The 13,907-nt window shown below is 44.8% G+C and overlaps 1 protein-coding gene and 1 pseudogene across 2 annotated transcripts in view; both read left to right on the plus strand.

Annotated features, from left to right (window-relative positions):
* Positions 1-209: 209 nt before the first annotated feature.
* The window catches only part of DOCK5 (dedicator of cytokinesis 5), a 191,165-nt gene continuing 177,467 nt past the window's right edge, over positions 210-13,907 (plus strand). For both annotated transcript variants that reach the window (XM_090290277.1, XM_090290278.1), the window contains exon 1: positions 210-445. In XM_090290277.1, the coding sequence (XP_090146403.1) occupies positions 403-445 (43 nt within the window). In that variant the 5' untranslated portion in view covers positions 210-402. The remainder of the gene's footprint in view (positions 446-13,907) is intronic.
* On the plus strand, positions 10,648-11,362 carry LOC150000244 (steroid receptor RNA activator 1 pseudogene; annotated as a pseudogene).

Genomic DNA, 13,907 nt, shown 5'->3' on the forward strand with positions numbered 1-13,907 from the left:
GAAGCTGCTTAGGAAAGCGCGCCAGGAGGCACCCGAGCGGAGCCGGAGCCGGAGCCGGCTGGGGCCGGGGAGAGCTGGCCGGAGAGAGCGGTCGGGGCGCGGAGGCGGGCCGAGGGCGCGGCCGGCGGGAGGGGCCGGGCGGCGCCGGGAGGGAGGGGAGCGCTCCACCGCGCGGCAGCCCGGCTCAGCAGGTGACCTCGGGCCGGGCGGGAGCCGGAGCGAATCCCGGGTGGGCGGGTGCGGACGGCGCAGGGCAGGGCAGCGCTGCGCGGAGCCGGCCCTCCGGGCGGGCGAAGTTTGCCGAACATGGCGGAGGAGACTGGACCGTGCAGGAGCGCGGCGGCGCTGCGGCTGGCGCCCCAGGGGTTGTAGCCGCCGCGGCGTCTGGGCGAGGTCGCCGCCATGGCCCGCTGGATCCCAACCAAGCGGCAGAAGTGCGGAGTTGGTGAGTGCGCCCTAAGTGCGCGGCAGCGGCCCTGCCTGGCGCGAAGTCGGGCGGCGGACGCCTGGCAGTGGGTGCGCGCGCCGCCCGAGTCAGGGTCCGGCCCCCGCAGCCCCCGGGGGCGCAGCCAGGGCTCCGTTCCTGCGGCAGCAGTGTGGGGCGGGTGGGGGTCGGAGCCCCTTTCCGAAGCCCCGCGGGGAAAGTTACTCCAGGTTTGAGGAAGCCAAGTGGCTAAAAGTGCATTTGGCATTTGGTTTCCGGGACCCGTCAGCTGTTCCCGAACCCAGAGCTGCAGCGCTTTCCACAGTGGAAACGTCCGAGGTGAGGGCGCTCGCCGGTTACTCTGTGGGAGCCTAGCTCCGGCGCTCGCCCCCCTCCTCCCCATAGTGCGGTTTCATTCAGGAGTTTGTAACCGGCCAAGGTCGGCAGAGTGCTGTTAGCTGCCCCAGTGCTTTCTGCCCGCCTCTTCTTAGGTTCTCTCTGAAGCTCCAAAGTGAGGAGCTGGGAGTAGAAAACCGCTCCCCCGCTTCCTCCTGGGGACCGGGATGCCGATAACAGCTGTAAAGGGAATGGGGAGGTCAAGTTCGGTGTGGATGTGATGGGAGAGACAGGAAGCGTTGGCGTGGGAACGGGGGTGGTAGCCACCGGGGCTCATCCCCTAAGTGGAAGGAGAGGGTCTAAGACTGCCCTCTGAACCCCGAGTTTCGTCGCAGGATCAGCTCAGGATATTTTATTAAGGAAACGGTGATAGGGCCCGGGCTAGGCGGTGCTGGGGGGACCCACAACCGGCGGAGGGACCGCTGCCCTGCTGGTTTGGATCCGAAACAATCCATGGCTGGGCGGTGGGTTTTGGCCCAGGGAAAACGATTCTGCTGTTTCGCAAGGAGTGAGAGGTTGCTCGGGTCTTGTGGGAAGACTGCCGTTAGCGGGGCGATCACGGAGGCAATTAGATTTCGGAGCGATTCCCAGTATATACAGATGTGTGCTTTGAATTTTATCCCTTCCTCTCAGGTTCATTCATTGGGCCTCTTTGTGATCTAATCTTTTACTTTACTCCCTTCCCCGGCCCTGTTTTCCCTCACTGGCTCCTTACTAGGGAGAGGTCCCTGAACCTAGTCTATGCTTTCTGATGGCAAAGTCGCTTTCAGAGATAACTCAACATCTTTAGGTTCTTTTTAAACTCTGTAGCCGTGAGTCAGTTAATAAATACAAACAAAGCCTCTCATATTTGCTGTGTTATTCTTAGACTGTGATCCTTTATGTATGTATGTATGTATGTCTTATATGTGTAATTATATATGTATACAATTAGTTGTGTTCCCCTATTCCAAAACCTAACTTTTCCCTTTAAATTTGCTTTAGAATCCTTGCACTCTCCTATGGCTGCAATTCAGAAATGAGTAGCTGCTGTCTGTCCTGCCCCAGACCACCTGGTCATAATTTGATCATGAGGCTTCAGACAGGGACTCACAGTCAGGTGACAGTAAGTAGCCCGTAGTTATGGAAGTGAAATGCTCTCTAATAAATGGGATTCGTTTAAAGCATATTGAGCAGTGCCTAATTGCTAGTTACTACTTACATAAAGGTTATCAATTCTAACTTTGTTCAATAGGAGAAAAGCTACTTCCAAAGCTATTTCCAGGACTTGGGTGTAGTTAACCCAAGCATAACCCCAGATGTAGTTTTTATTGTGGTAGTTGTAGGAGCAAGTATGATCGTCCTCTCTCTCTCTCTCTTAAGTATGATTTGTCCTGCTGTCAGGTTATCTTATTTGCTATCAACCAAGAAAATGATTCAAACTGCATTTCCAGGGCATAGGTAACAAAATTGCTCCAGGATATAATTTGGGGCGCTCATTTTACTGGGCACAAGAGATTCTGATTAATCCGTATTTTACAAAAGGACCCACTGTTAGGACAGATTATTCAAGAATAAATCTCTGTTATTTATTCCTAAAGTACATTGTTGTTCATATCATCTCTCTGCTTGGAAACCTACCTTGGCCTAAGGGTAAAGTCTAAACTGAGCCCAACTTGTAAGGTTCCCATAATCCAGTTCCACTATCTTCACCAACGTTATCTCTCCCAGCTCCTCTCATTAACTGGCCAGTGCAGACACTGCCCTTCTCACTCTTGTGCAATCAGTCCCTCCTTTGTGACTTTGCTCCCTTGTGCTTGTCCCTTGTCCAGAGTGCCTTCCCACCTTCTGCATCCCGAAGTCCAGACTTCTCCACAGGGCTCAGATCCATCCCCACCTTCGGCTGTGGTACTCACCAGACCTCAGACCTCCACACTTCTTCCTCACAATCCTGCATTATGCTAGACCGCATTTTATTACATGGCCTCTCATCCTTGGCCTCAGTGAACCAAAAGGTTAGGATTTTCTGTCCCTGTCACGGAAGAAGTAGACCAGGTAATAGTGTGCATTCAGTGACTGCCCGTCCTGTGTCGAGATGGCGTCCTAAAGCACTAGCCTCACTTCTATGATGATTTCTTTTTAAGATTTATTTATTTATTTATTTTTTAGAGAGAGGGAAAGGGTGGGAGGAAGAGAGGGAGAGAAACATCGATGTGTGAAACAATTGGTTGCCTCTCGCACACCCTCAACTGGAGACCTGGCCCGAAACCCAGGCGTGTGCCCTGACTGGGAATTGATCGGTGGCCCTTTGGTTCACAGGCCAGCACTCAGTCTGCTGAGCCACACTAGTCAGGGCTCTGTGATGATTTAAAAATTGTTTTCCTACTTTAGGTTTTAGCATCTCATTCTCTCTAATTAGAGTTTTATTTGTTCTGTTAAATGGACGACTAAATGAGAGCTTTCTATCTGTCTTTCCCTTGTAAGTAAAAACATGAGATATACTGCTGAGAAACAAGGAAGTGTAGAACAGACAGACTCGTTTAAGTATAATTGGAGAAACTGGCTTGCTGGGCTTTGGGGGGGGTGTGATTGTTGTCACTTCTGAGTGTCTGCTAAACATCTCTTTCTTGGGTGAAGAAAACCATGTGATGACCATTTGGAAGCCTTTCAGTGATGCAGAACTGCTCTGTGTGAGGTGGCCCTTGGGTCTCAGTGTGAATTGTGGGCAGTGAAGCCAGCAGTCCTGCTCTCTGCCTTATCGTGGTGAGCTCTTGGCTGTCCCCGAGGCAGCCTAGGTTTTTCCACAGGGACTGAAATGCAGTCTGTCTGGGTTTTCTTAGTTTTTAAACATGGCATTGTTGGCTCATCCTTAGCATCAGGTGGGCCTCAGTGACCTGGGCATGTCATCTTATCCGAGGAGGGAACTAGTGGGCCTGCTTCTTTAAACCTCTGGTCCATCAGTACCCAGGGGTGAAGTGCTGAGTACTGAGTGCTCGGGGAAAAAGTGCTTTTCTCCATAGCCCTGGAGAACTCTTCTTTCTGCCTTCCTTTTTCTTTCTCTCTTTCTTTGTTTACTTTGTTCTGTTCAAGGATAGGAGGCTATAAAACACTTTTATTTACATTTTAAGCAAAAACTATTAAAAACTAGTGATGAATATTCAGATTAGTCTTCTGATTATGGGCACAATTACTTTACATCTGCTATTTCTATCAAGAGCAGACCCAGATTATGCTGATGATGGACTCTTTGCAAAATAATTCATTATTGTTTGTTGTGATTTGTTATATGTATTTTAATAATGTAATAAAAGATAGTTTGGAGGAATATTGGCTTTCACTGTTAGCTTTTCAGCCCTTTAGCTGTACTAGGTCCCATGAGTCTAAAAGCATTTAACTTTGTAGAGTCACTTTCTCCAATGCTGGTGTAAAAACAGACGCTTTGCTAATTCACTCAGGTGTGTATGCGTTTCCACCCATTTCTTCCCCACCAGGCACGGGGTTCCAAATACTCTAGCTAGAGGGGTAACAGCTGGGAGGGGGTCTCAGAAAGTAATTAGTTCAATTCCTTTTTAAAGGGAGGAACTTGGTGCCTGAGAGATGAGATTTTACCTTTTTGGTTGTATGAACCCTTTTGGCCATATGGTTAAGCCAATGGACACCTTTCTCAGAATAATGTTTGTAAGTGCACAAAATTAAATATGAAGGATTAAAAATGAATCAAGTTGTATTGAAATACAATTTTCAAGATATTTTCAAAGTTTGTAATATTGTAATATATGTGCTTCTTTATTAATATATTAAAGAACAAGATCTAGTGGCAGATCTAATAACTACCATACTTTTGAATTAGTGATGAGCACATATGATTTTTTAAGTATCTGAGTAACCATATTTGACGTGAAAATACCTGTGATCTGTTGGTGAGGGTATCACTGGTCTGCTGGTACAGCTGTGGTTTTATTGCCTATAGTAGTAATTGAAGTACGTGCAGGATGTCAGAAAATAGAGGTGTATTTTTTCCTTTTTGAAATCCATGATCCTCTGAATTTGAATGCAGATTAAGAAGCCTTGGCTGAAGATCACACAGCTAATTAGTTATAGAACCAGGATAAGCAACAACAGAAACACTTGTTGACCATCTGTCTACAGGAGACACTGGGCTATATACTATACAATTGTAGCGAAGAAATCCTTGTCATAGTGTATTCATGTTCTAACAACATTGAGGCTAAGAATGAAGGAATAGAGAATAATATTTATTTAGAATTTACTTTATGACAGGCACTGTTCCAAACGCTTTATTTCATTATGTTCCAGGGACATGAGGGGTTCTCAGAAACACTTACAGGGAGTCCATGAGATTAAAACTTTTTGGCACTAATACTAAGATGTTACGGAACTATTTTCATGCTGTCCTCTCATGAGTGTACAGTTTAGCTTCCCAGAGGCCACGTGGAGTATGATATTGCTACAGACTGAATGCAGAAGAAGACATGAGAATCCAACAGCCTTTACAAAACCAGACATTAAAGAGATTTACAAATATGCAAACCAGTGCCACTCTTCTGTGTGTTTTGTTTGGAAAAGTAGTTTTTTTTTTTCCCCAATGTATCTTTTAACTACAGTTGACATACAGTATTATAGTGATTAGACATTTATATATCTTACGAAGCAAATCTAGTACCCATCTGACAGCATACATAGTTGTTGGAAAAGTAGAAGTGATCTAAAAAAATACATGGATTGGGTTTCTTATGGTTACTTTAACAAATAAGTACTGTTCAAATGTCTCAGCTTGAATTTTTAATATGGTAAGTAGTCATAGATGTAACCCACATAAACAATAGCTGTTTGGGGTTCTCAATATATTTTTTTTAATCCTCACCCAAGGATGTTGTTTCTTCATTGCTTTGAGAGAGAGAGAGAGAGAGAGAGAGAGAGAGAAACGTCCATGTGAGAGAGAAACATCAATTGGTTACCTTCATGCATGGCCCTATTGGGGGTCGAACCCACAACCTGGGTATGTGCCCTGACTGGAAATTGAACCCGTGACCTTTCAGTGTATGGATGACATCCCAACGAACTGAGCTATACCAGCTATGGCTCAATAACTTTAAGAGTGGGGAGGAGGGCTCCAGTCAAGATGGAGGCATAGGTAGACACACTTAGTCTCCTTGTGCAACCGTAGAAAGAATTACAACCAGATCTCAAAAACAAGTAACAACCAGAACTGTCAAAAAAATCAAGCTATATGGACGTCCGACAACCAAGAATCTAAATAATTCACATTTATCCGGGCGGGTGAAAGAGGCAGAGTAACAGAGATGGGGCAGGGAGGCAGTGTGGCTTGGACAAGCAGTGGCAGTGGTGGAACAAATGATCCCATATTCACTTGTGGTAGAAAAAAGTTGGAAGGGATAACCTGAGAGCAAGTGATCCCAGGCACCAGGCCAGACTGCACAGCCCAGGGTGCCAGCACCAGGAAGATAAACCCCCATGACTTCTGGCTGTGAAAACCAGGTTGGGTTGGGGTGGTGGAAGAAACTGCCAGATTTTCACCACTTAAAGGGCTTGCATGGTATTAGAACATATGCAAGCCCCAGGACAGCAACTGGAGGGGCACCAATTGCGTATGGGAAGTGGATGAAATGACTGGAAACAGGGAGAGTGCCAGGCAAATTGCCAGAAGCCACGTAGGGATCTTAGAGACCTCTACCACAAACACAACCACAAAGTGGTGAAGTGGGTGGCCCCACCCTGGCAATTACCTAAGGTTCCACCCCACACAATTTACAAGTGCCTTTGCTACATAGGCCAAGCTATTAAGACAGGGAGTAAAAGCAGCTTTATCTAATACACAGAAACAAACACAGGGAGGCTGCCAAATTGAGGAGACAAATATGTCCCAGATGAAAGAACAGAACAAATTCCCAGAAAAAAAGCTAAATGAAACGGAGATAGTCAACCTATCAGAGACAGAGTCCAAAACATTGGTGATAAAGATGCTCAGAGATCTCATAGAGAATGGCAAAAAATAAATAAATAAATAAAGGAAGAAATGAAGGTTCCACTAAATGAAATAAAGAAAAATATACAGGGAACCAACAGTGAAGGGAAGGAATCTGGGATTCAAATCAATGATTTGGAACATGAGGAAGAAATAAACAGTCAATCAGAATTGAAAGAAGAAGCAAGAATGCAAAAATGTGAGAGGCTTAGGGACCTCTGGGATAACTTTAAATGTACCAACATCCAAATCATAAGGGTACCAGAAGGAGAAGAGGAAGAGCAAGAAATTGAAACATTATTTGAAAAAATAATGAAAGAAAACTTCCCTAATTTGGTGAAGGAAATAGACATACAAGTCCAGGAAGCACAGAGTCCCAAACAAGTTGGACCCAGAGAGGACCACACCAACTCACATTATCATTAAAATGCCAAAGGTTCAAGATAAAGAGGGAATCTTAAAAGCAGCAAGAGAAAAGGGGTGCCCATAAGACTCTCAGCTGATTACTCCAAAGACACTTTGCAGGCAAGAAGGGACTGGCAAGAAGATTCAAAGTGATAAAAAGCAAGGACCTGCAACCTCGATTACTCTATCCAGCAAAGCTATCATTTATAATGGAAGGGCAGATAAAGTGCTTCCCATACAAGGTAAAACTAAAGGAATTCATCATCATCAAGCCATTATTACATGAAATGTTAAAGGGACTTATTTAAGAAAAGAAAATCAAAACTATGAACATTTAAATGACAATAAATTTACAACTATCAACAACTGAATCTAAGAAACAAAAACAAAAACAAACTAAGCAAACGACCAGAACAGGAAAGAATCATAGGTATGGGGATTATTTGGATGGTGGTCAGCTGGGATGGGGAAGGGGGAGAAAGGGGGAAATGGTGCACGGATTAAAAGGCATATTTGGTGGGTACAAAATAGACAGGAAGATGTTAAGAATAGTACAGGAAAGGGTGAAGCCAAAGAACTTACATGCATGACCCATGGACATGAACTAAGGGACGGGAGATTGCTGGGAAGAGGAGGGCAAAGGGAAAAATTAGGACAACTGTAACAGCATAATTAATAAAATATACTTTAAAGAAAGAGTGGGAAGATGTTCAGAGACCAAAAAGCTTGTGTTGCTGTTTTATATGTTATTTCATTAATCATTGTGATAATGCTATAATTCTCACATATTGTCCTATTTTCCAGATTAAAAAACTGAGGTTCGTAGAAGATATATTTCTCATCCATGGTCATATAAATTTCCACTCCTAAGCCAGACTCTTCACTATATGTTTCGCAAGCTTCAGCTGTTTATCCTCAGCTTGACCTCTGCCAGATTGAGGTGTCCTTCTGTGGCAGCTTCCTGCCCACTGTCGCACCCATGTGTGTCCCATATTATTTTCTACTTACTATTTTTTTATGCTGCCTGCATTTTTTTCTTTTTTACTTAAAACAATTATTGAATAAGAAAACCTTACATTCCTTCCACTGAAGGAGGACCAGCATGACTTGCCATAGAAAGAAGCAACTGTAGAAGTGAAGGCAACAGCAGCAGCAACAAGAACAACAACAAAATGAAGGCAACGGAGACACAGCAGCGGTTGCCTGTGAAGGTCTGGAGACTTGTGGGCAACTGGAACTTCCTCTTCAATGTGCTATAGAGTTTCCTTTGTGGTAGGTAGTTCATGTTCTGCAGAGTCACCATGAACTCTGAATTAGTGAATACTGAATTAGTGCTCTTAGGGGAAATGCAAGGTCAGGTTCCTTTGAGTCCCTGGTCACATTTTCATCAACTAATCAATATATCCCCTTAATTTGTGTGTTGCTATTGAAGGTTTACAGACCTTATTTAATATGCATTGGTTGATTCACTAACATTGAACTCATGGACAACAGCATTATAATGCTTGCTTGAATAAAACTTATCTATCACATATATTCTTCATAAGGCACATCACAGCCTTTTTGTACCTAAGGACATTAGACAGCACTTTAGCACTGTGCTTGGGGGCCATTTTAAACAGCAAAACCATCGACTAAAAGCACAAAAATCAGAAAAACATGATACTAAATAGATGATAAAAAGGACACTTGAATACAGTATGAGAACTGAAACAAGAAGAAGACAGAGTCCTGGCCAGTGTGGCTCATTTGGTTGGAGCATCATCCAGTGGACTGAAAGACTGTGGGTTCCATTCCCAGTCAGGGCACATATCCAGGGTGCAGGTTCAATCTCTAGTCAGGGAATGTGCGGGAGGCAACTGATCAATGTTTCCCTCTCACATTGATCTCTCTCTCTCTCTCTCTCTCTCTCTCTCTCTCTCTCTCTCTCTCTCAAATCAGTGAACATGTCCTTGAGTAAATATTAAAAAGAGAAAGAAGAAGAGTGTCAACTGGTTCAGCCTCAAGTGGGCACTTGCATGTCATCTTTGCCCTTCTGCGCGCATCTGTGAATGAGCTTGAGAGACCAGGAGTGTTGATTTAGGAGTTGCAAGTGAATTGTAGCCAGTAGGAGAACTCACATACACAGAATCTGTGAGGGTTAACTGTCTTGGGTAAAAGGGAAATTGAAAACCGAATCATTTTCTTATATTATTCAGGTCTCTGAATAATCCCTCCTTAGATCCTTTTGAGAATCCTCGTTAATTGTACCACTGTCTTTGTCATGCCTGCCCACACCTCTCCTTGTCTCTCCTGTTCCCTTTATTGTCTTCATAGAATCTGTAACCGTCCTGTTTATTTCTTCATTAGTGTTTACTGTCTGTCTCCCATACTAGAACGTATAGTTGTGAGGATGGGAACTGCCTCGGCTCCTAGTCAGCGCTCAGTGAGTCCACGATGAAGAAAGAAACATGTGCTGAACCTGTCATCCACCTAAGTCAGTCGTGTCTGCCACAGAAGAGTTTCCCCCACACTGTGAATGCACTGTGCCATGCCACTTCCGGTGAAATGCAACCTAAAGCAGCAGGGAAAAGGAACACTTCAGTAACAGATAAAATAGATTTAATAAATTGTTTATGCAAAGGATTATGTGAACATTGAAGTCCTAAATGTTGTGTTATTACATAGGAAGGGAAGAAGGAACGAGGGGAGTTTGGTTTTCTTTTTTTCGCCATCTGTGGAGGCTTCATGGAGGAAGGTACATGGTAGCTTGGCCTCAGGGGAAAGAGCAAAGGTTGGGCACGGTGGTGGATGTGGTTGAGGAAGTTCTGAGTCATTGCATTCATGCTGCATTCAGCACATGAGTTGGATGGGAAAGAAGATGCAATCTCATGGAAGAAGCAAGGCATTTCAATTCACTTGTTACTCCCCATCACCAAAAAGGAGTTGTGAAGCATTAAAATAAACACGTATATACTATACACAGGGAAATGACAGGAAAAAAGGTAAATGATCACAACGAATGTGCAGAAAAATAACTTAGAGGACTTGCAAGAGGCTTGGAAAGAAAGGTCATAGTTATTCAAATCTTAGTTTGTCCAGATTTTCAGAAGGCTTTTTGTGGTGGTCATTCTGCTATCACGTTAGCTGAAAATTAAATTGATTTGTGGTTTGTCCTCATCTAAATTTTGAGAGACAAACCAGTAGGGTCTGGGAGAAAGGAATCAGATTTCATTGCAATGAATTTTAAAAGCAAATTTTTTTCAAGTTCTAGTTTATTTCCAGCAATGTTATTCAATATAATAGCATTATAATTCTAACTCAATACATACACAATATTTTAGTACTGTCAAATGAATTTAAAAAGGAATGCTGGTCAAATTCTATTACAACTCGCTTCAATTATTTGGAATGAGTTGTAATAAATTGCAATAGAATTTGACCTATGTCGGCTGGCCATGCGGAAGTGGAGATGGCGGAGCTATACGTTAAGCCAGGCAACAAGGAGCGCAGTTGGAACGACCCGCCGCAGTTCTCCTATGGGCTGCAGACCCAGGCTGGCGGACCCAAGTGCAGTCCGCTAACCAAGAGAGTCGCCGCTCCCCAGGATGGATCCCCCAAAGTCCCCACTTCAGAGGCTTCTCCTGGGTCCACCCCAGCGGGGCTTCCACCTCCTTCAAGTAAGGCTTCCAAGCCTCCAGCTATGGGGAGTTGTCCTGCCTCCGCTGTGGAGCCTGCAGATTTCCCAGTCATTGAGTGTGAGACTCTGCTGGAAGATGTGCTGAGACCTTTGAAACAGGCTTTGGATGACTGCCATGGCCACACAAAGAGGCAGGTGTGTGATGACATCAGCCGGCGCCTGGTTCTGCTGCAGGAACAGTGGGTTGGAGGGAAGCTGTAAATGCCTGTGAAGAAGAGGATGGCTCTGCTGGTGCAGGAGATTTCAAACCACCGGTGGGACGCAGCAGATGACATCCACCGCTCACTCACGGTTGACCATGTGACTGAAGTCAGTCAGTGGATGGTGGGAGTTAAAAGATTAATTGCAGAAAAGAGGAGTCTGTCTTCAGAGGCAGCAGCTAATGAAGAGAAATCTACAGCCACAGCTGAGAACCAGACCATACCAGGTGTCCCACAGGATCCATAACCCTGCCTCAGATTCACCTCACAGCACCGCCTGTGCCTTGGCATGGGAGTCTTTGTCTCACTTGGCTCCCTTTTAGCACTTGGGAGACTGTCTGCCTCATTGGGGTCCTTGGCCTGACCCACCTCTAGGGGAAGAGGTCCCACCGGGGCCACAGAGAAGTTACTTGTTAACCCTAACATATGTATTTCAATAAAAACAGCTCCATGGTGGGCCCTGGTTAAGAGAAAAAAAAAGAATTTGACCCATGTCTGTGGCCCAGGCACTTGACTAAGGTCACATGGCTTGTTCTTCACTGAATTCAATGGAGGGAAATACAGTTTTTTTCCTGATCTGATAGGTACAATAATCCATGATATGTCTGTTCTCTGTGGACATTAACTAATGTATTAAATCTTTGGGGGCGTCCTTTGACATTGGTTTGTAAGTAGCTTTTGGCATACCTCAGCATTCATTTTTAAGCTTAAAGAGTGCTTTTGAGATCAGGCTAAAAAGCGACTTTGAGGGAGAGCTTTAGGCAAGCGTGGAAAAGCAGCGAATAGCCGGGTTAATTTTGTTTTTCCCAGGGATGCTCAGGCCGCTTCCTCTCGGAGCTGGGGCTGGCTGTCAGATTCCCCGCAAGGAATGGTCTGAATTGCTGGCAACCAGTTCCAGAGCAAGAGACAAAAGTGGACTTTGTCCTTGACACAAAGCACTGTGTCACCGCCAAGCTGCTGTTGTTCAAATGACTCTATATTCCTGAACCCACCTTTCCCGTCTGTGTCATTTTCTCTTACGTTTTCACACCTCATTAAACTGTGGAACTGTCTATGTCAGAGCAAGTAGTTGGGCCCCTGAGATTCCCTCTCTGACTCCTGGGTGTTCATTCTCAGGCTTTTTAAACAACCCAAGGGAAGGAAGTTGCAGCAGAGATGACTTCTTTGAAAATAGCCCTTTGCTGACTCACCCACAGTGAATGAGAATGCTTCCTGCTGACTGGCTTGCTACCTGTGTACCTGTGGCAGGAGGCTCTGCTTGCACTTTTGATGAGCCTGGAGCTGTGGAGAACTTGCCTCCCAAGCCTTTCCTTCCAGGGACACCTTATAGGAATGTCACAAGGCTGTTACAGAAGTCTAACAGCTTTGCTCTTTTGTGTATGGAATCATGAAATATTAACAGCAGATTCTGTAAACATCACCTCTTGGCTCACATCCTCATTTTATTGCAGAAGTATGCCCTGGAGATACCAAGGGACTTACCGAACTCTCACAGCCAGCAGCAGATTTGTGTTTCAACTCGTTGTCTTCGAGCTGCTTTGGTTCTCTTTATCACTGGAGAGAGCAAATTCCTTTATCACGTTTCCCTGCCAGTCTGAAGAGTGCGTCCTTCCACACAACCCTGAGGGGACCCTGCCCGTGCCTTCCCTGGGCTTTTTTCATGTAGAGGTTTTGTTACAAGTAGGATCGAGCTATTAAATCATCTTCTCTCCCTCTTTAATTGAGACTTAATTGGCACATATTAGTCTCAGGTGTACAACCTAAGGATTTTTATATATAGTCAAATGATCACAACAATACTTGTTAACATCAATCATACATAGTTAACGATTTTTTCTTTTTAGTGAGAACTTAAACGAGATTTACTGTATTAGCAATTTCACATATACACTAGTTTGTTAACTGTAGTCACCATGTTGTACGATACATTACATCCCCAGAACTAACTTATTTTATAATGAAGTGTGTACCTTTAGACCATCTTTATCCATTTTGCCTACTGCTCCCCACAACTGCCACCCCCCCACCACCCGGCCTTGTACTTTAGCAATCTGTTCTCTGTATCTATGAGTTTGGATAAATACCCAGAAGTGGAATTGCTGGGTCATATGGTAATTCAGTTTTTCTAAAAGATTTTATTTATTTATTTTTAGAGGGGAAGAGAGGAGAAAGAGAGGGAAAGAAACATCAATATGTGGTTTCCTTTTGCACATCCCCAGCTGAGGACCTGGCCCACAACCCAGGCATGTGCCCTGACTGGGAATCAAACTGGTGACACTTTGGTTCGCAGGCCGACACTCAATCCATTGAGCCACACCAGCCAGGTGCCAGTTTTTAATTTTTGAGGAACCTCCATGCTGTTTTGGATAGTGGGTGCACCAAGTTACATTTCCACCAACAGTGTCCAAGGGTAAGGGTTCCCTTTTCTCCACTTCCTCACCACACTTGTTATCTTTTATCTCTTTGATGACAGCCACTCTAGTAGGTGTGAGGTGATATCACATTGTGGTTTTGTTACCAGAAAGGAGACTGGGCCCAGGCTGGCCTGTAGCATGTGGGTTCTTGACTTAGTGTAAGATACCAAAGCATGAGTCCAGGTGATTTTGACAGGATGTTTATTAAGGCTGGGGACAGTGAAACAAGGAAGCCCTTAGGGTTAGAAGAAACAATAGGAGAGAGCCAAGGTGGCGCTGCTGTCAGCTCACTGGAAAGTCGGAGAAAACAGGGCCTTGGAGACAGGGTTGGGGGTTAGCCTGGCATGAGCTGTTCCTGCCTATTGCTCCCTGGGGACCCTTAGAATTTAGGACATGCACACCT

Source organism: Furipterus horrens, unplaced genomic scaffold, assembly GCF_987537825.1.
Source record: "Furipterus horrens unplaced genomic scaffold, mFurHor1.1.pri manual_scaffold_10, whole genome shotgun sequence".
Classification (NCBI taxonomy): Eukaryota; Metazoa; Chordata; class Mammalia; order Chiroptera; family Furipteridae; genus Furipterus; species Furipterus horrens.